Source organism: Labeo rohita, chromosome 25 (assembly GCF_022985175.1).
Source record: "Labeo rohita strain BAU-BD-2019 chromosome 25, IGBB_LRoh.1.0, whole genome shotgun sequence".
Taxonomy (NCBI): domain Eukaryota; kingdom Metazoa; phylum Chordata; class Actinopteri; order Cypriniformes; family Cyprinidae; genus Labeo; species Labeo rohita.
The window spans coordinates 2,344,350-2,367,468 of record NC_066893.1 but is presented as its reverse complement, the minus strand read 5'-3'; the positions used below and the strand labels follow the sequence as shown (position 1 = coordinate 2,367,468).

The window sequence follows — 23,119 nt, the reverse complement described above, 5'->3', positions numbered from 1 at the left end:
TGGTGTGGGTTCACTAATCAAATGATTCACGATTTTAGGTCCTAATCTAAATCAAATGATTCACCATCCGCGTTCCAAGTCCTGATCATCGATCGCGAATCATTTGATTCAGATCGGGACTTCTGTGTGTATTCGCTAATCATTTGATTCAGTTTATCACAAACTTTTGATTAAGTCTATCACAAAGCATTTGATTTACATCAGAACAGGTTCTTGAATCATTTCACAAATCAAATAATTCAAATCAAATGATTCACGATTTTAAGTCCTGATCTAAATCAAATGATTCGCCAGCCATGTTTTAAGTCCTGATCTGAAATGTTGGTCCGCAAATCATTATCCAGATTGGGACTTCGGAGCATCAATCGCAAATCATTTGATTCAGATCAGGACTTCCGTGTGGATTCGCTAATCGTTTGATTCAGTTTGGAGTTTCAGTGTGGGTTTGTGAATCAGTTGATTTGGATCAGGACTTCCAGTTGTGTATCGCAAATTATTTGATTTACATCAGAACAGTTTTGTGAATCATTTCTTAAGTCAAATTATTCAAGTCAAATGATTCACAATTTTAGGTCCTGATCTAAATCAAATGATTCTTGATCCATGTTCTGGGTCCTGATCTGAAATGTTGGTTCGCAAATCATTATTCAGATTGGGACTTTTGATTCTGTTTGGGACTTGAAGCAAAGGAATACATTGGAGAGTTACTGTGAAATAAGAGATTTGATTTAAAACTTTACTTTCAGCAAAGGTAACACTGCATTTTTTTTTCTGTCATTTCGATGAATGTTGTTTGGTTCAGGCCACTTGTTCCTGGCTGAAGTGGGAGAGGAGGGCTATTACGTCAGCTCTGAGAGCGCCAGCGACAGTGACTGAACAGGACGGATCCCAAATACAGAACTCTTCTCTGGTACATTAATTATAATAATTAACATCCGCCTCAACATCAGTTTCTTTTCATTGTCCAATTAATAATGATGATAATAATAATAATAATAAATTTTCAATATTTGCGTTGATGTTACGCCATGTCTTTAAATGGCTTTCTTGGGTTTTGCTAGTTTTGTTAACAAAATGTCTAGTTTTGTGAATGAAGTGTTTATTGATTGCAGTGCATATAGTGCAAAGTGTTTTAGTTTGTTCTTTCATATGATATTTAAGTTTTTTGTGGATTTCATAAATTACTACACACTGTGCAACCAAAATATAATTTAGCATGTTCTTTATGAAGCAATAAAGTGATACCAAGCAAACAGTTTCATGGTTTGTGAACTTAAAGTAGCAATGAGTTTCACTCATATTTAAGTACAATAAAAGGTTCATGCTATGAAAATGATAAAATATACAAGAATCTGCATTCAAAGGCTCAGAATAAACACACATTACATACACATATATACATATTCGCCATACTCTACATTTTTGAGCCGGAGTACACAGACGATGAACTTAGACGTGATTTGTAGTGGTGATGGGAAGTTCGGATCATTTTACCGACTCAGACCTTAGAGTCTTGTTCAGCAAAACGAACAAATCTTTGAGTCATTTCGTTCATTTTAGCAAAATTAAAATGTTACGTGTTACTTCCCTAACACATCTACTGCTTACACAAACGTTGATCACACTACAAACAAGACAAAACTATAATGCTATAAGAAACAGAAAAGATTAATTCATTGTTTTTCTGTTTAGTCTATGATTAGCTCACCTCACCTCTTATCTGACAAGTTTTCAGGTTTGAGTCGTTCATTCATCATGTGACAGCCCCATAAGATGAACGAACGACTCGAAACAGGTGAACTAATTCCAATACAGAACCTAATAGACGACTCGTTCTTCCAGAGTCACATTAAAGATTCGTTCAAAATGAACAAATCGTACAAGAACGACTCATTACTAATTCGTAGCATCATGGACGCGCATCCCAGAGCCTGTGCTACACCAGCTTTTGCCCTTAAAAGGTATACAAATTTTTATTTTCCAAATTTTTATGACAGATCGTTTCGCTAGATAAGACCCTTCTTCCTTGGCTGGGATCATTTAGAGCCTTTGAAGCTGCATTTAAACTACATTTTGGAAGTTCAAAATCAGGGCACCATTGAAGTCCATTATACAGAGAAAAATGCTGACATGTTTTCCTCAAAAACCATAATTTCTTTACGACTGAAGACAGAAAGACATGAACATCTTGGATGACAAGGGGGTGAGTACATTATTTGTAAATTGTTGCTCTGGAAGTTGGACTTCTCCTTTAAATGCTGGGGAAAACTTTTCAAAAGATGTGACGAAGAGTCTGCAGATGTCTGTGGGTTGCAGACTCACTGCTGTGATTGCATGCAATGGATTTACAACTAAATATTGGCTTTCGAACTATTACATTTGCTTTAAGTTCAGTTGACCCAATCAGGGCCGGCCCTGGCCAATTTGCTGCCCTAGGCAAGATTTTACCTGGCGCCCCTTGCCTCAATCATTGTGTTCAAACATTCACACACAAACTGCCTAGCTAAATATTTCAAAAGTGCATCCGAAGAGAGAAATGGAGGAGTATGTCTGACTATTGTGTTACATTTTATTATTAAAAAAAGATGATAATAGTGAAATGGTAACACACACAGGTAAGGTATCATTTGGTAACATTAATGAATGTAATAACTAAGTTGAACTAACAATGAACAAAACATTTCTAACAGTATTTATTGTTTTTGTTAATTTTTTTTTTTTTTTTTTTCCAGTGAAATTATAAAAATATAGGTGCTGCATAAGTCACATTATAAATAAACACAAACAGCACAAATAATTACATCTGGTATTCCTGCACAAAACTAGTACAGTTTTGTTTGAACACTTCACTAGCACATTACTGTTTAATCTTAAAAATAAATTTGAAGTGTTCTACTAAACTACAGCCCTTTATAACGTTATCACCACGAATGTACATCCTTAAGTGAATTTTACATAAAATGTTGCTATTTTTAATAATCCCAGTTATATACAAACATTATTAAATTAGCTAATTCAAATTAAAAATACCATAAATACCCAAATACTACACAACTATAGCTAAAAATATTATCAAAACTTGTTATATGTTATACATGATATATACACACATATATATGTATATATACAGTGGGTACGGAAAGTATTCAGACCCCCTTAAATTTTTCACTCTTTGTTATATTGCAGCCATTTGCTAAAATCATTTAAGTCCATTTTTTTTCCTCATTAATGTACACACAGCACCCCATATTGACAGAAAAACACTAAAAAAGAAAAACTGAAATATCATTATTATTGATATATATATATATATATATATATATATATTATATTATATTATATATATATTTTTATATATATATAAAAAAAGAAAGAAAAAAAAAGATATAAATAATAAGTACATAAATAAATAAACAGATCACATAACAATAAACATACTTTTCTCTCAAAACAAATTACCAAATAAAATTTATACAAAAAAAAAACAAAGATTGAGCATACATCCAAAGATTTAGGTGCATTTTTGCTACATGAGGTAGATAATGATTTAAAATAGATTGCAAGCAAAATAATTAAATTGCAGAGAAAGTAAACATTTTCATATTGCTTCTCAAAAGTAAAAATTCCCAAACATCCTTAAAGAAAAGCTCAAAGTCATTGTGTATGAAGTTTACAGTGAACTGGTAAATCATTCAGCTGAACTGTGTCTTGTTCAATTCATGCAATAAACGCGTGTCCACTGCTGCGCTGTGGGCTGTGACTAATTTCATGTGCAATGCAGACAAAATTACAATTTAAATACAGAAATGTATCATTTTTTTTTTTTAAATAAAGCTTTATATTATGATAAAGCTACTGTGTAAGACCTTTATATCCTACAGTCATGGCGAAATTATAGGTTCCTCCACTCTAAAAAAAAAAAAAAATACAATAAGAAAATAACAAGAATCGAAAACAACAATGAGGAATCGATTCTTGGAATTAAATCTCATCGATTCCAGAACCAGGAATCGGACTCAGTTCCAAAATTTTCAGAATCGAACAGCTGAATAGTTGTTTTTGTGGCACAGTGTTTTTTTTATTTATTTTTTTTTTTTTTTTTGTAATATTATACATTTTTGTTTAGTGATAGTTGTTCATGAGTCACTTGTTTGTCCTGAACAGTTAAACTGCTGCTGTTCTTCAGAAAAATCCTTAAGGTCCTTTCAAACAGTGACTTTGTGATTTTGAGATCCATCTTATCAAACTAAGGACAACTGAGAGACTCATATGCAACTATTACAGAAGGTTCAAACACTCACTGATGCTCCAGAAGGAAACACAACGCATTAAGAGACGGGGGTCTCAGAATGAACAGAATGAGTGTGTACATTGTGTACCGTGTATGTTGTGTACATTTTTCTTATTTTGCCTAAATACCATATTTTTGTCATTTAGCACTGCCCTTCAGAAGCTACAGAAGATACTTACATGTTTCCTAGAAGATAAAATCAGTGAAATTTACCCTTATCTTCAAATTCCAAAAGTTTTCACCCCCCAATGCATTGTGTTTCCTTCTGGAACATCAGTGAGTGTTTGAATCGAACAGCCGAATAGTTGTTTTTGTGGCACAGTGTTTTTTTTGTAATATTATAAATTCATAGCATTGAAGTAGTATTGGTAATAAAAAAAAAAAAAATGTCTAAACCAATATTTATGCTCACATCAGAAACTGTTTAAGTGCCGTCCTTTTCATTTGGTAAAATGTATGTGTTGAAACAGCTAATAATAAAATGTGACATTCTGTAGTTTTGTCTTTTAATCATATTTGCAGATTTCTTGACTACACACCAAACAAAGCGATTTTGTCTTTACTGTCCCAATACTTAAGGAGGGCACTGTACATTTGTATAATCAAGCAGTTCTGAATGTCCAAACATGACCCTGAAAACTGGTTTTGAATGGAGAAAGGCTTTGTGAGCCACTCAGCGCCACCTTGAGGATGAGGCGATTCCCACATGATTTACACAACCAATGAAATCATTAGAATGAGTTGTGGGCGGGGTTTGCGCTTGAAAAAAGCACGCCCTCACTCTATGCGCTGCACACAAGGACCCAAAGTCGCCTTTTCCTGCCTGGTCAAAGTAAATACATTTTGGCCTGTGGATATATATATCCCATTAGGAATTATAACGAACAAACCATATTTAATCAATCAATTTATTCATTCCTTCATGTGTAATAATAATAATATCAAAACGAAAGAAACACTTTGGAAATTGTTATCAGGCATCACGCGGAGGCAGCCTGTGGGGTCATGTTGGTGGAAATGTCATTCAGTGGAGCAGTTACTCAACTCATGGACAGCAGCGGTTCGGTGAGGTTGTCGTGAGGGATTCGGGCTGAAGTGTGGCTCATGGCGGGGCTGCTCTCCGCGGCTGCTGCTTCCGTGCGCTGCGGATCCAGAGCTTTATTCCGCTTCAACGCTGGAGCTGTGGGGAGAATCACTGCTGCTCATCCGCGGGTACGAGAGACACAGAGGACATGTGTTTATATTTCATCACACTCACTGATTTTATTATATCACGTGTTTTCACCCTTATGGTGTTGGTCTGATTTGTCTTATGTATAAGATTTCTATTTATCTATCATCTATCTGATTTATGTAGTTATGTATGTATGGATTGTTATGCATGTATATGATGTCATACATCAGTCATACACATACGTGACACTTGTCTATGATGTAACAAAAGTGACTGTGTCATGATGAGTAAGCTTGAACTGCTCTATCTACAGCTGAAGTCAACAAAATGCATGTTATTTTTATTTAGTACTGACCTGAATAAGATATTTCACATAAAATAATTTCACATACAGTCCATAAGAGAAAATAATAGTTAATACTGTTTCCTGAATGATCCACAGCTGTGTTGTTTTGTTTAGTGATAGTTGTTCATGAGTCCCTTGTTTGTCCTGAACAGTTAAACTGCTGCTGTTCTTCAGAAAAATGCTTAAGGTCCCACAAATTCTTGGTTTTTCAGCATTTTTGTGGATTTGAAGCCTTTCAAACAGTGACTTTGTGATTTTGAGATCCATCTTATCAAACTAAGGACAACTGAGGGACTCATATGCAACTATTACAGAAGATTCAACTGCTCACTCATGCTCTAGAAGAAAACACGGTGCATTAAGAGATGGGGGTGAAAACTTTTGAACAGAGTGAAGTTGTGTACATTTTTCTTATTTTGCCTAAAATATTATATTTTTGTCATTTAGTACTGGCCATCAGAAGCTACAGAAGATGCTTACTTGTGTCCCAGAAGACAAAATCAGTGAAATTTACCCTTATCTTCAAATTCCAAAACTTTTCACCCCCCGAATCACAATGCGTTGTGTTTCATTCTGGAGCATCAGTGAGCGTTTGAACCTTCTGTAATAGTTGCATATGAGTCCCTCAGTTGTCCACAGTGTGAAAAGGTGGATCTCAAAATCATACGGTCATTGTTGGAAAGGGTTCAAATACACAAAAATGCTGGAAAAGCAAAGAATTTGAGGGACCTGGAAGATTTTTCTGAAGAACAGCAGCAGTTTAACTGTTCAGGACAAACAAGAGACTCATGAACAACTATCACTAAACAAAAAAAAAACACAGCTGTGGATCATTCAGGAACAACACAGTATTAAGAATCAAGTGTATGTAAACTTTTGAACAGGGTTATTTTTATAAATTCAACTATTATTTTCTCTTATGGACTGTATGTAAATGTCTTTTATGTGAAATATCTCATTCAGGTCAGTACTAAATAAAAAAAATAATATGCATTTTCTATGATTCTATGATTATTTTGGCAAATACTTGTTGACTTCAACTGTATAAGTTTTATGTATGACTCATATTTCCTTCCTTCTTTTTTTTTTTTTTTTTTTCTCAGTTTTTAGCTCTGAACCGCTTTAAACCAGTATCATCCATTGGGAAACATTACACATTCCCGCTCTTGTCTTATTCCACTGATGCACCTAAAGGTAAGATATGACCAGATGTGTGACAGTATTGGTTTTTACTTAAATCGTAATTTACAGACTGTCTTGTAATTCTCAGATGGTAAAGGAAGCGGACCAGAGCAGCGACCTGGAGGAGGAGGAAGAGGAAGGAAAGGAGGGAGAAAAGACTGGAAGAGTCGATTATTACAGGTAAATTTAGTTTTATTTTTAGCATTATCTTTATGAAAAATGATGGCAGTAATATTAAACCATGCATGGTTTTTTATTATTATTATGTCTCTCAGGGAGATGTACCGTGGGACGATAAGGATTTTCGCTATATTTTGATCACACTGGGAGGTGTTGCGTCTGTACTGCTGTACCTCTACCTCAGAGATCCAGGCAGAGAGATTACCTGGAAGGATTTTGTCCATCGATACCTGGACAGAGGACTGGTGAGAATATGTGGCATCTGAATGGAAAATATACTGTCTCAGTAGCCTATAGATGTACAAAGATTGTGTTGTCTGCCTTTTCTTCTAAATAATGAACACATTTCAAAGGTCTTCAGGGGTCACAGCACACAGTGAAGTGCAATTGTCTAATTTTTCCACACAGGTTGACCGTTTAGAGGTGGTGAACAAACAGTTTGTCAGGGTCATCCTGGTCCCCGGGGCCGACAGCTCTGAAGGAGTGAGTTATGATCATGTATGATTATAAGTAAACTAGCTTATATTTTTGTGGAATGGCACTAATATGTTGTTGTTCGCCTTCAGAGCTACGTGTGGTTTAACATCGGCAGTGTGGACACATTTGAGAGGAATCTAGAAGCTGCTCACTATGAGCTGGGTCTGGAGCCGTCCCATAGAGCAGCGGTCGTCTACACCTCTGAGAGTGATGGGTGAGTCTGTCTAGCCTGTATGTTTTATTATTGTATATATTATTTTCATTTCACATAAAACTACTGTTGACAAAAATGTTATGTTGTTAAAAGAAGTCTCTTATGAGCACCAAGGCTGCATTTGTTTGATGAAAAATACAATAAAAACAGTAATATTGTAGAAATCATATGAATTGTTTTCTGTGTGAATACATATTTTAAAGTCGAATTTATTCCTGTGATGCAAAGCTGAATTTTCAGCATAATTTCATCAGTTTTCAGTGTCACACGATCCTTCAAAAATCACTCTAATATGCTGATTTGCTCTTCAAGAAACATTTCTTCTTATTAATAATGTTAAAACAGTTTTGCTGCTTCATATTTTTGTGGAAACTGATACATTTTTTTTTCAGGTTTTTTTTATTTTTTTCAGGAATATTTTCTGAATAGAATGTTTAAAAGAACAGTGTTTATTTGAAATATATGCATTCTTAATATTATTAAAGTTAAGTGCTGGGCATTTTACTTTAAAAAAGTAATTAGGTATAGTAACTAGTTACTTCTCACAAATATATATATATATATATATATATATATATATATATATATATATATAATGAAATTAATTAAATAAAATGAATTAAATTTTAATTTTACTTACCAGTCTAATATTAAATATCTGATATACTATTATATAGTAAAAAAAAAAATTCATCGAAGTTGTCTTAAGACAAAAATGGGTATTGTTTTAGTTTTAGGACAACTTTGTAAGGTTTTGATCCACTTTAAATGTTGACTACTATGCATACATAGTTTTTTAAATATCTGAAAGTACATTTAGCATCAGTCAGTCAAGCATCATAATATGACATTATGATAATTTAGATAACAAAACTACGAATTCTACTACTAATAACAATATAAAATGCACTAAGGATTAATGAGCTGCTGGGTTCATGAATATTGATCACATTGTCTGCTTTCGCTCAAACTGATTGGCTGAAATCAAAATAGGGACAATAATAGGTGAGCGCCAGCCAATGGGATTGCAGCTTGCTCATTAGTTCCGCCTACTACCTGAGAAATCGGCAGTTCTTAAATGCGGAAGAATTTCAGAGGAACTCCGTTGTTTTGACAGGAAAATACAGCGAAGAATATTGTTTACATGTAGCGCGTCAGTTCTGCATGATACATAAGTCTCTCTCGCTCTGTATCTTTCTTTGCGTGTGTGTGAGACAAAGCAACGTCTAATCTTGTGCCTTGAGTTTATGATTCATCAAATATATAGTTACGCTGCGCATCCATTAAGATTCACTAAAATAAAAATTATAATAAGGATAAAGTATATTTATAATGCAATGCTAATCGACATAGCCTTTATAATACTATAAAATAGTATGATTTCTGCCTCATTCTGTGATATGAAGCCACGTCTGATCGCAAAAGGTTATTTCAAACACTTGACTATGTTATGAAGTTAATTTGGAGAAAAAGCATGCCAATAAATGGTATCTTTGTTGGACGACAGGTTTGGAAACAGGCTCATACACATGCAAAACTGCATCGCACACTTGCTACTAGTACAGTTAATGTTATTCAAGGCTCAGACTGTTTTTTTGTGGCACTGCACTGTGGCACAGTTTTGGCCAAACCAGTTCCAGATTGGAGCTCCTCATTTGGTGATTTACTAGTTTCACGTCCGCCTTCAGCATGTCACGCTGCTCTGTGGCACACAGAAATATGTCAGCAACTAGACTAATTCTTATAGTGGGGAAAATTTTTACCGGTATATCGCAAACGATAAGATATCACCCATCCCTACTGTTACTGCACAGCGCTGCAAGATCCAGCAAGAAGTGTTTGAATTCGTTGCAGAACGAATAAGGTTGCTGTGAGAACTAGTGAGATAAATTCAAATTCTGCACAGAATTCTGTTATAAACAAATCAAACAGCGCTGACGTATGTCAAAAAACCAGAAGTAGTAACGCTAATGCATGGTGGTGTTGCAGAAATATTTGAATGTTATTACATTAATTTCAGGGTTTGTACCTTTTAAGAGAAATTTAAGCACTTTTCAATAACTTTCAAGCATTTCACACAACTATTTCCAGCACTTTAAAGCTCTAAAATGATCCGATTTGAATGTCATTTTTAATGGGATGACCAAAATACTCTTTGTGGTAAACAAACACATGTAAAATTCAAAAATAAATACATTAAAGGAGAAGTTCACTTCCAGAACAAAAATTTACAGATAATGTACTCAACAAGATGTTTGTGTCTTTCTTTCTTTAGTCGATAAAGAAATTATGCTTCTTGAGGAAAACATGTCAGAAATTCTGTCCATGTAATGGACTTCACTGGTGCTCCCAAGTTCAAACTACCAAAATGTAGTTTAAATGCAGCTTCAAATGGCTCTAAATGATCCCAGCTGAGGAAGAAGGGTCTTATCTAGCGAAACGATTTTGCGTTTTGAAACAAATTGACAATTTGAATACTTTTTAACCTCAAACTCTCATCTTAAGTCTGCGTAAACTCTGTTTTTTTCCCGGATCAATATGGTCACTACAGTCAGGGTATCTTGTTTTCTTCCCCAACTTCAAAGTCATCCTATATCTCTGCAGAAGTGCCAACCCAGTGTTTACAAAGTGTTTCAACAATTTTGATGTTGAAGAGGAAAGTGAGACGGGAGTTTCTCAACATACCCTAACTGTATTGACCCGAATTACACAGACTACGCATGTGCATCACAGAGATGAGACAAGACGAGCATTTGAGGTTAAAAAGTATATAAATTGTCAGTTTGTTTTGAAAATGACAGATCGTTTCGCTAGATTAGACCCTTCTTTCTCAGCTGGGATTGTTTAGAGCCATTTAAAGCTGCATTTACACTGCACTTTGGATGCTCAAACTTGCGGGCACCACTGAAGTCCACTATATGGAGAACATTTCTGAAATGTTTTCCTCAAGAAGCATAATTTCTTGACTGAAGGAACAAAGACATGAACATCTCGGATGACAAGGAGGTGAGTACATTATCTGTACATTTTTGTTCTGGAAGTGAACTTCTCCTTTAAATCATCATTATAACCAGCAGATGGCGGCAGAGGAGCTACTTATTGGCCTATTAGTCATTCATTTCTACTTTTTGCCTTATGTAATAAAATATAAAATCATCAAGAAATCAGATTTTGTCAGTTTTACACTGTGTATGAAGATAAGTCACAAAGTGCTTTGGGAAACACAAACTTTTCTTTAATTTGTGACTAAATCACACATAATCACTGAAGTTGGTCAGTTCCATATAATACTATATTACAATAATGGTACTTTTATTAAGAGTAAAATATATATATTTTCTGTATACAAATTAGATTTGGCACATGTTACTGTTGTTAAAAGTAAATTTAGTATGTTTCCCAACTCAAGCTTAGCACTTTACTGTCAAATCTGTATAACTATGAAATAAACAAGACATGAACATGTAATAATATTAGTAACTGCACTTATTAATGCAAAACAATAGAAATTTTATGACGAAATTATCTATATTTTTAATACTCCCACACACCACCCCCCAGGGGCCACCAAATCTGCTCCTGGCACCACCATCTGTACAACTTAGAGGTGCTGCTGCCACTGCTCTTAAATGCCCTGTGATCATTTTTAAGTTTTTCATGACTGTTAATTATGTTATACTTTAAAGGAGAAGTCCACTTCCAGAACAAAAATGTGAAGATAATTTACTCACCCCCTTATCATCCAAGATGTTCATGTCTTTCTTTATTTTTTGAGGAAAACATTTCAGGATTTCTCTCAATATATCATGGAAACCCAGGAAATTTCTTGTTCGGCGGGGAAAGAGTTTTGCTTAACGCAAACTCAGAAGATGATGCAAACCTGTAATAATTAAAGATGTTAAATAATACAAATATCCTTTATCCATTTTATTAACTGGTATGTTTGCTGCTGATCTTCGATGATCCAGTTCAACCATTTGAATAAGCAAAAATCACTTTAGATTAGTGGTGTGACGAGACACTTATCCCACGAGAACGAGACAAGATTTTTCTTAAGAAATCCTCAATGATGAAATGCATAGGGAAAATAGTCTTTTGTTTAAATGAAAAAGACAAAATGCAAAAAAATGTAGGTGCATTTTGAACTTTATGAAATGAAACTTTCATTTTAATGAATTATATGCAGTAATAAACATTTAAACAAGAGCTTCACGATTCTGGATAGATTAAGAATCCCAGTTGTTTTAATAAATTGGAGACCATGATTCTCATGATTCTGGAGAAAAAAAGTTCTCACAAACTGTCATTGCTTAAGTCTTATTAAGTTATTACATCTTCGTCTTTCTCCAGATCTTTTCTGATGAGTTTCATTCCCACCCTGCTTTTAATTGGATTCTTGCTTTTCACTCTGCGCCGTGGGCCAATGGGAGGAGGGATGGGCGGAGGAAGGGGCGGGCCCTTCAGCATGAGCGAATCAACCGCCAAGATGTTGAAGGACAATATCGAAGTCAAGTTCAAGGATGTGGCTGGATGCGAAGAAGCCAAGGTGGAGATCATGGAGTTTGTCAATTTCCTCAAGAACCCACAACAATACCAGGATTTGGGTGCTAAGATCCCTAAGGTACGACCTTCCAGAAGGAAATCAGCTGAAGATTATTGGCAGAGCGTTATTATTAATGAATGTCCTTCTGAAATGCTTCTTTAGGGTGCTGTGCTGTCAGGTCCTCCAGGAACGGGTAAAACACTGCTGGCTAAAGCTACTGCCGGAGAGGCAAACGTTCCCTTCATTACAGTCAACGGTTCAGAGTTTCTGGAGATGTTTGTTGGAGTTGGTCCGGCCAGAGTAAGTTTGAACAGCTGATTTCCAATGATTGTAAATTTCAGTAAATAATTGCATAAAATCCCCCCTCTTTGTGGTTTTCACTAGGTGAGAGACATGTTTGCTATGGCGAGGAAGAACGCCCCGTGCATCCTCTTTATTGATGAGATTGATGCTGTGGGGAGGAAAAGGGGCGGGGGAAATTTTGGTGGCCAGAGTGAACAGGAAAACACACTCAATCAACTGTTGGTGGAAATGGATGGTAAGCAGTCCAAGGTTTAATTAAAACGTCATAGGAGAAATTAAAATAGTGGAAATGACTTGTACTGAAAGTAGCGCTGTCAAAAACAAATTTACCTGCCCTGTCGGCCGTTATACTGTGCTTGTAGCACACGCACTCAGTGGAGAGACGAGTCTGTTTACTTTAGCCGCTAAACTTGCTAACTAGCACATTATTAGGAAAGGCGATCGCAGAGATTCATAAAAAACCTTATACTGCAGTGGTTTTAATTAATCTCTAAAAATAATATCCCCTTTTTCAAATCGAGCCATTCTCAAATCCCTGTCATTTTGGCATCACACCAACAGAGGACACTTCCACGATAGTTGATTGACATGAGCGTCTTACCTCAGATCAGCCGTAACAGTCTGACCTCTTTGTTTCGATGCTGGAGCAGGGATGTAAGTTAGACAAGAATATCTCCGAAAGAGCGATTGAGGTGTTGTGCTGCTGGATGTAATAATGAACATAGTGGTCGTCATTTACTCCCGACATCTGAGCCACTGAAGATGCAGTGGATTACTGTTTGTTTGTGAAGGCAATGCACCTCCCGATCTACATATATCCGTCTGTGTTCACGCGAATCACTCGTGATCCAGCTTCACTTACAGCAGAAGTGAGTGTAAGGGTTTTTTAATAAATCTCTGCGATCGCATTTCCTAATAATGTGCTAGTTAGCAAGTTTAGCGGCTAAACGTGGCTAAAGTAAACAGGCTCGTCAGTCCACAGAGAGAAGAGAGGGGCGGGGCGAGCAGAGCTCATTTGCATTTAAAGGAACAACCCCTTAGAATGAGATGATTTTTGCAGAGTTTATTTAGACAAGATAAAAAGGGTGTTGTTTTACACAACCATTGAGAATTTTTAATCAAAGTATATTAGAGACTTTTCATTAAGACCCTAAAGAATCATATCAACTTGTGGAAAATGGGCATCCGATGACCCCTTTAATCGACAGCATTAATTGAAAGTTATGGAACTTGGAAAACTCTTAATAGTTTAATTTGTACAGATGACATCTTGTATTTAATCAAAAAAATCTTTTGAAGATGTCAAATAACTGTTTTTGTTTTTACAGGTTTCAATACAAGTACAAATGTTGTAGTTCTGGCTGGTACAAACAGACCGGATGTCCTTGACCCTGCACTGATGAGACCAGGGAGGTTTGACAGACAGATTTACTTGGGTAAGAACTGTCCCCTTCACTTCAGTGCCACAGAACATATATAATATGTAGTAGTCAAGAGATATAACACTTATATGTGATATGTAGCATTTTTAATTATCAGCATGGGCTGCTCAGCTTTTTTTTTTTTTTCTTTTCTGTTTGGCCACTAAATTTTGACACCACTGAGGATATCATCAACTGAATGTCTTATTTTTTTAATGTTACTAGTATTTATTAAGAAAATAGGATTTCCAGAGTGCACTGTTAGTTACTGTTCTTTCATTTACAGTACAACATTTTTTGACAATAAGATTTTTAATGTTTTTTTCTCTTGTGCTCACCAATCCTCCATTTATTCGATCCAAAGTACAGCAAAAGCAATAATATTGTGAAATGTTTTTACTATTTAAAATAACTGCTTTCTATTTAAATATATTTTAAAATATAATTTATTCTTGTGATTTCAAAGCTGAATTTTCAGCATCATTACTCCAGTCACATGAAACATGAAAGATTTTAATATTCTGATTTGCTTCTCAAAAAAACATTTATTAATATTATGTTGAAGTCAGATGAGTAGAATTTTTCTTTGATGAATAGAAGGTTCAGAAGAACAGGATTTAGCTTAAATAGAAATCTTTTGCAACATTTTTTTTCTCAAAAAAAAAAAAAATGCTCCAAGACTTCCTTCTGTGTAAAATGTTACGAAAGCTTTTTATTTCAGATAAATGCTGATGCTTGGATCCTAAAAATAACAAATAAATAAAAAGTTCCTTGAGCAGCAAATCAGCATATTAGAATGATTTCTGAAGGATCATGTGACACTGAAGACTGGAGTAATGATGCTAAAAAATCAGCTTTGAAATCACAGAATAAATTACATTTTAAAAAATATTCAGATAGAAAAGAGTTATTTTAAATAGTAAAAATATTTCACAGTATTACTGCTTTTGCTGTGCTTTGGATCAAATAAATGCAGACTTTCAAAACATAAAATGCAGACTTTCAGACATAAAAAATCTTACTGTTCAAAAACTTTGGACTGGTAGTGTAGTAAAAAAACAAATTCTTTATTCTAAAAAAAGTCTATAGTAAGACTACAGAATCAAGATGTTGCTATGTAAAGTTTATTTATTCTGTTTTTTTTTTCATAATAATTTTTAATATTTACTTCTAATTCAGTAAACATATTATGTCAAATAAATATAAAATTCATTGCAGCAAGTGTCATTTACTATCTTCAAAACTGAGTTGACTGCAAATAATATTCATGTATATGCAATCTTAATATCTAATCCTCAATCAAACCTTCAGGACCTCCTGATATTAAGGGTCGAGCATCCATATTCAAAGTGCATCTGCGGCCCCTCAAACTGGACCCCGGTCTGGACCGGGATAGCATTGCTAGAAAAATGGCAGCTGCTACACCTGGATTTACTGGTGAGTGAGATGATGATTTAGTTAGACACTCATTTTCCTGTTGAACAAAATAAATGTGCAAACCACAGCAGAAAAATTATACGTTGTATGATAATTATAGATTTGAAATTCATGTTTAGGCTGATGTGATTAAGTAATCATAAGTGGTGCCATAATATTGCTGTGTTATTGCTATATAAAGACCCTCATTTTTCTCTCCAGGTGCTGATATTGCAAATGTCTGTAATGAAGCAGCTCTCATTGCTGCTCGGCATCTGAATGAATTCATCAATGTTAAGCACTTTGAGCAGGCCATCGACAGAGTCATCGGAGGTAAGCGAACGAGCGTAGAATTGCAGCACATCCTACTAACAATCATGTACATGTTCAGATCTGTAAGCTGTGTTAGCAACGTCAGCAGTGACCTGTGGTGTACCTCAGGGTTCAGTCCTGGGTCCCATTCTGTTTCTTATCTACATGCTTCCTTCCGTTAGATAACGCTAAGTAGGAATATTGACTTTATTCATTCGTTCCATTTTAGTGGTGCTGAAGCTTTCCATATGTGGTTTCTTGAGTTGGGTTATGCAGTTTTAACTATACTTAGTAATTTCATATTTTGTGCTCACGTATTACAGGTCTGGAGAAGAAGACTCAAGTTTTACAGCCCACTGAGAAAAAGACTGTAGCCTATCATGAAGCAGGACATGCTGTAGTGGGCTGGTTTCTCCAACATGCTGACCCTTTGCTCAAGGTGATTCATTGTAGCTACAGTTGAAGTCAAAAGTTTACATACACCTTGCAGAATCTGCAAAATGTTAATTTATTTTACCAAAATAAGAGGGATTAAAATGCATGTTGTTTTTTATTTAGTACTGACCTGAATAAGATATTGCACATAAAAGATGTTTACATATAGTCCACAAGAGAAAATAATAGTTGATTTTATAAAAATGAACCTGTTCAAAAGTTTACACACACTTGATTCTTAATACTGTGATACTGTGTTGTTCCTGAATGATCCACAGCTGTGTTTTTTTTTTTTTTTTTTTTTTTTTTTTTTTTAGTGATAGTTGTTCATGAGTCTCTTGTTTGTCCTGAACAGTTAAACTGCTGCTGTTCTTCAGAAAAATCCTTCAGGTCTCACAAATTTCTTTGGTTTTTCAGCATTTTTGTGTTTTTGAACCCTTTTCAACAATGACTGTATGATTTTGAGATCCATCTTTTTCACTGAGGACAACTGAGGGACTCACATGCAACTATTACAGAAGGTTCAAACACTCACTGATGATCCAGAAGGAAACACGATGCATTAAGAGAATGGGGTGAAAACTTTTGAACAGAATGAAGATGTGTAGGATATAATAGGGCTAAAAGCGTCCCGGGGTAAAAGGCGCATTTGATATTATTTTCGTCTTAACCACTAGATGGCACAAAAAGGTGGCGTAGCACTTTCCAAAACATCCGCTTTTTAAGATGCACATGTGTATTTGATCCTTGATGCGACTGCGGGCTGCAGCGCAAAGTTGATTCTGTGCTAATATTTCTAATATTTGATATGTTGTAGATTTAAGTAGCTAAATTTAATGCATAGAGAATTGCTCAAATTAATGCATAGGTCTTCTTTATGATTTTCAGTTTTGTTTAAGATAATTAAAGCAACCGTTTTTAAATAACAAAAGAATATGTAAAAGTACGGTATTTGGGGTAAAAAGGCACGCAGTAATTAACATGATAATCAATAGAAGGCTGACTTTTCCATTTGTTGACATGACATTGTTAGATTCAGATGGTAAATATCATATATTATGTTGGGTGTCCATCTTAGAAATAATCACCATGTTTAGAATGAAACCATCATATTTAAATGCTATTTAACATGCTATTTATAATATCATATAATAAAATATAATTTGTTGTTACTACTGTAAATCTATATTAAATTATTATGGGATCTCATTCAGTGCTTTCAGAATCTTTACATTTTTAAATGATTTTGTTTTTGTATTTTAAAATATATCTTTTATATTAACATATTTTAATGACAGTATATTTATTGCACAAAAATATTTTATTTAAGTAGAAAATAGTACAGACTTTGCTAAAGTGATTGTTTTGAACAAGTATTAACTTAAACATTATTAAAAAAAACATTATTTTAGTTAAAGTATTTGTATCTATACTGTGTGCCTTTTACCCACATATGGGGTAAAAGGCCCCCCTTGCCACCTCATTCATTTATGAGATTTTTTTAACAAAATAAACAACTTGTATGATTTATTTTCACACAAAACCTGTTGTTCCATAAATTTTCAATACAAACGTATGTATTTTTCTGCAATCATATTCTCCGGGCACAGTGAAAAGCACATTTCTTTTGTTTGTATCGTACGTTTTTCTTATTCTGCCTGAATATCATATTTTGATTTTCATTTCGTACTGACCTTCAGAAGCTACGGAAGATACTTACATGTTTCCCAGAAGACAAAATAAGTTAAATTTATCCTGATCTTAAAATTCCAAAAGTTTTCACCCCCGTCTCTTAATGCATTGTGTTTTCTTCTGGAGCATCAGTGAGTGTGTGAACCTTCTGTAATAGTTGCATATGAGTCCCTCAGTTGTCCTCAGTATCAAAAGATGGATCTCAAAATCATACAGTCCGTGTTGAAAAGGGTTCAAATACATAAAAATGCTGAAAAACCAAATAATTTGTGGGAGCTGAAGGATTTTTCTGAAGAACAGCAGACAGTTTAACTGTTCAGGACAAACAGGGGACTCATGAACAACTATCACTAAACGTACATTCATCTGTGAATTGTTTTTGTTAAATTTATTGGATTTTTTCACTCATTCCCTAATTGTATGTTCCAGGTTTCCATAATTCCAAGAGGGAAAGGCCTGGGCTATGCACAGTACCTTCCAAAAGAGCAGTATTTATATACTCGGGAGCAGCTATTTGACAGGATGTGTATGATGCTTGGTGGACGCGTGGCTGAGCAGGTGTTTTTTGACAGGATCACGACTGGGGCTCATGACGACCTTAAGAAGGTCACACAGTCGGCATATGCTCAGGTAGAGAGATTGTACTTGCTTTGTATCAAAAATTCAGTAGTTTAGTGTGCTACGGCATTTGTTATAGCCATATAATGTTTTTGTTTTTTTTTTTAAAGCAGAATCTTTTATCAAAATGTGCAAAACAATACTTACAGGAACAATCCATTTGGAGTTGAGCTGAAGCTAATAATTATTTTGTGAATCTGCTAACAATCTAATGACTTTTAAAGTGATTCTTCAACTGTTCTAGCAGTAATTTAGTCATTAATCAAAATAGTGGTGATACCAGTTGATTGCTACTTGTGGGTTTGAACCTTCACTATCAGTCAAAAGTTTTTGAACAGTAAGATTTTTAATGTTTTTTCTCTGCTCACCAAGCCTACATTTATTTGATCCAAACTACAGCAAAAACAGTAAAAATGTGAAATATTTCTGTTATTTAAAATAACTGTTTTCTTTTTGAATATATTTTAAAATGTAATTTATTCCTGTGATTTCAAAGCTGAATTTGTAGCATTATTACTCCAGTCACATGATCCTTCAGAAATCATTCTAATATTCTGATTTGCTGCTCAAAGCACATTTATTTTTATTATTACTAATAGTATTATTATTATTATTATTATTATTATTATTATTATGTTGAAAACATCTGAGTAGAATTTTTTTCAGGATTCTTTGATGAATAGAAAGTGTAGAAGAACAGCATTTGTCTGAAATAGAAATCATTTGTAACATTTAAAAATGTCTTTATCATCATTTTTTATCATTTTAAAAGCATCATGGTTAGATAAAAGTATTAATTTCTATAATTTCTTTCCCCACCAAAAAATTAATTACTGACTCCAAACTTTTAAGTGGTATAGTGTATAATGTTACAAAAGCTATATTTCTATTCATCAAAGAATCCTGAAAAAAAAAAAGTACTCAACTGTTTTAAATATTGATAATAATAATAAAAAATAATATGATTTCTGAAGGATCATGTGACACTGAAGACTGGAGTAATGATGCTGAAAATGTAGCTTTGATAAGGGGAATAAATTACATTTTAAATAGTAAAAATATTTCAGAATATTACTGTTCTTGCTGTACTTTGAATCAAATAAAAAAAACGTAAAAAATCTTTTGACCGGTAGTGTATACTGTTTTGATCGCAAGACAGATTTTTATATTTGACAGTTTTGTTTCCCTACTTTTCCTTTATAGATTGTGCAGTTTGGCATGAGCGAGAAAGTGGGGCAGGTGTCATTTGATCTGCCCCGGCAGGGTGAGATGGTCCTGGAGAAGCCCTACAGTGAGGCTACGGCAGAACTCATTGATGAGGAGGTCAGAGATCTGATCGACCGGGCCTTTAAGAGAACACTGGATCTCGTCACTGAGAAACGAGAGCAGGTGGAAATGGTGAGAACAGCCTGATGCTGTTTTATCCTGGAAAACCAGAGATATCAGAACTAGTGACCTATGGAGTACCTCAGGGCTCAGTCCTTGGTCCTGTTATTTTTCTCATTTTCTTGCTTCGTTTCTTTAAATCAGGCAAAGTAGTGGTATAACCTTCAACAGTTTTGTTGAGCTCACTCGGATCTACCTTAAATTAAAGTTTATAGTTCATACTATCTCTGATTTGAGTGAAGCTAAGCTTTCAAAATGGCTTTGTTTTAGAGGCTTGAGGGGAAAATTGTCAATTGGTGATGAAAAACGCAACCATTTTATTGGAGAATTTAATTCTTACATTTATAGTCCAGCTTATGAAATGTCAGCTTATGAATACAACTGATCTATTGTTAACATTGGGTAAATTATGCAGGGTTCATACAAGGTGCTTAAAGTGGATTTGACTTAAAAATGTGAAATTTAAAGCCTGGAAAACCATTGAAAATAGCAATATTCCTGAAGGGGTACTTTAAGGTGCTTGAATTGTTGAAAGAAAAGGTATCTATGACATAATTGTTGAATTTTTTTCAATATACACTTATCTTTTCACACAAAATTCACAGTAGCGAGCGAAACCAGTAGTACTGACAATTCACTGGGAAAATGGTAAAGCGCTTTTGCTGAAGACGTGAAAAGAGGAACAGATGAACCAAATCAATTGAGTCATTTATGTGGGAACTGCTTCAGTTGATTCAAACTTGTGATTTTAATCATTCCTTTCAAGCGATTCACTAGCAGAAGCCAGATCAAATTAAAAGAGCCATTAATTTCCATTCATTTGCTGGTAATGATTTGAAAAAGCACATAGTGATGGGTGAAACTTTTTGAAACTCCAAATCAGTTAAACCAAATCATCACAAAATGATTCGCTGTTTCGTAGCACTTCAACTGGATCAGGTAATGCAAGTGATTTGTTTCACATTGGGACTCGCAAATGATCGCAAATCATTTGATTTAGATCGCGACTTCAGATCATTTGATTTAGATCAAAACAGGTTTATGAATCATTTTGTGAATTGAATTATTTAAATCAGTTTATTTGCGATACATGATTAAAAGTCCCGATCTAAGTCAAATGATTCGTGCTCTGAGTCCAGATAATCGTTATTCAGATTCATGGATTATAAATCATTTGATTCAGATTAGGACTTCGGAGCGCATATCGCAGTTCATTTGATTTAGATTGGAATAGGTTCATGAATCATTTTGTGAATTTGAATTATTTAAATCAGTTTATTTGCAATACATGATTTAAGTCAAATGATTCGCGCTCTGAGTCCCGATAATTGTTATTCAGATTCATGGATTATAAATCATTTGAATTAGATTGAACCTTTAAAGCAGATTCACAAATCTTTTGCATTAGATCTAAGGAAGCGCAAATCATTTGATTCAGTTCGGGACTTCGTAAATCGGAATGGGTTCATGAATCATTTTGTGAATTAAATGATTTAAATCAATTCATTTGCGATACGCGATGTAAAGTCACGATCTAAACTGATTTACGATACACAAAGTTCCAATCTAATTCAGTTGATTTGCTCTCCACAGATCGGGATTCAGATAGAGTGCAGATAGCGAATCATTTAATTCAGTTCAGGACTTCTGAGCATGTGTAGTGAATTTTGTTTCAGATGAGGATTTCGGAGTGGTTTCACAAATCTTTTTTTCTGATTTTTCTGAAAGAAGAAAGTATACACAAATACAAATTCCTTTAAGAAAAGCATAATTCTAATACTTTAGTAGTAAGCCTTTACATTTTTTACTTTACTTTTTTTTTTTTTCATTTTGCTTAGTATATTTTCATTTATGTATTTCTTTTTTAGAATTTGAAAGAGAAGACATTGATAAGTGAGATCTCTGATTGAAGTCCTTGAAAATCAAAGAAGTAGTGCTTGAAAAGTCCTTGGAACTCCTTTCATTTTACAGTATCTGTACGAACCCTGATTATGAGCAGTGTAAAACATAAAGCAAGATAACCCAGGATTCTGTTTTTCCAGGGTTTTGAAAAACTATTTCAAGTGTGAAAAGTTGCAAAGTGACCATCTCTGTTTTTGTGAATAGGTTGGTAAGCGTTTGCTGGAAAAAGAAGTTCTAGACAAAGCTGATATGATCGAGTTGCTTGGGCCCAGGCCATTTGAGGAGAAGTCCACATATGAGGAGTTTGTCGAGGGCACTGGAAGCTTTGAGGAAGATACCAGTCTTCCAGAGGGGTTGAAGGACTGGAACCAAGAGAGAAGAGAAGCCCACGAAGAACCTCCAGCTTCAAAGGAACAACAAGCTGCTTGAAATAAACACAGTCCTCGAAATAATTTCCACCTGCCTCTGACACTTGCCTTACTGTGGAAACCCAGTGGGAAAGCAAAGTCGTCTTGGCTTAAAAGAGGAAGATTGTGAATTTTGTTGGTATTTGCATTTCACTTCCCTTGTTAATTCGAAGCAAGGGATTTTACTGTATTTGAAATGCCTTAATCTGTGCATTATGTGGGCATAAACAATGCCTGATAAACTTGACACCATGAACTCTTTATGCCAGATCAACAATTTAGAATGATCTTAGTCCTTTTTTTATCCTTCTATTTCTGCCCTTATATCATAAACTAAGTTCTGTCCTTTTATCCTCTCTTCCTCAATAGGGGAAGAAAAAAAATGTATATTTGTACAACTCCCATTTGTGTGTTCTAGGAAAAAAATGTTTTGAAAGTGAAATTGTTATTATTTAATTAAATTAAAGGAGTTTCATACATAGTTTTTCCTTAAGGTCTTCTATGCTAGTCAAGGCTTCTTGCATAATTTGTTTCATGACCGGTTTACAGCTTTTCCCTGACTCTTAGAATTAATTGGGTCAATTTTTGCAGCTTAAAAACCTGGTAGATCCTAGTATACATATGAATTTACCACTTCTCCATGGTTATATTTACCGTTTCCAATCTGTATAACAGGCGAAAACCTATTCTAACTCTTAAAATGGTTAAATTATATTGCATCTCCAGGCAACATATAGTCTACACTGACATCAGCAGAAGTAGGGCATAGCTAGATGATTTATCACACTTCCCCTTCCAACCATTCTGTTCATAAGGGACG

The 23,119-nt window shown here is 34.6% G+C and overlaps 2 protein-coding genes across 2 annotated transcripts in view; both read left to right on the top strand.

Annotated features, from left to right (window-relative positions):
- The window catches only part of tdrd12 (tudor domain containing 12), a 31,586-nt gene extending 30,410 nt beyond the window's left edge, over positions 1-1,176 (top strand). Inside the window, exon 36 of the mRNA XM_051099095.1 lies at positions 803-1,176. Within this exon, the coding sequence (XP_050955052.1) occupies positions 803-876 (74 nt within the window). The 3' untranslated portion in view covers positions 877-1,176. The remainder of the gene's footprint in view (positions 1-802) is intronic.
- A 4,121-nt stretch (positions 1,177-5,297) lies between these two features.
- Positions 5,298-22,778, top strand: afg3l1 (AFG3-like AAA ATPase 1). Its single transcript, XM_051098965.1, has 16 exons — positions 5,298-5,503; positions 6,915-7,005; positions 7,082-7,173; positions 7,269-7,418; positions 7,582-7,656; positions 7,740-7,864; positions 12,215-12,485; positions 12,570-12,707; positions 12,792-12,945; positions 14,039-14,146; positions 15,443-15,568; positions 15,770-15,880; positions 16,183-16,298; positions 18,416-18,616; positions 19,808-20,002; positions 22,097-22,778. Exons 1-16 carry the CDS (start codon positions 5,396-5,398, stop codon positions 22,319-22,321), a joined length of 2,286 nt encoding a protein of 761 aa, XP_050954922.1. The 5' UTR covers positions 5,298-5,395; the 3' UTR covers positions 22,322-22,778.
- The last annotated feature ends 341 nt before the right edge of the window (positions 22,779-23,119 follow it).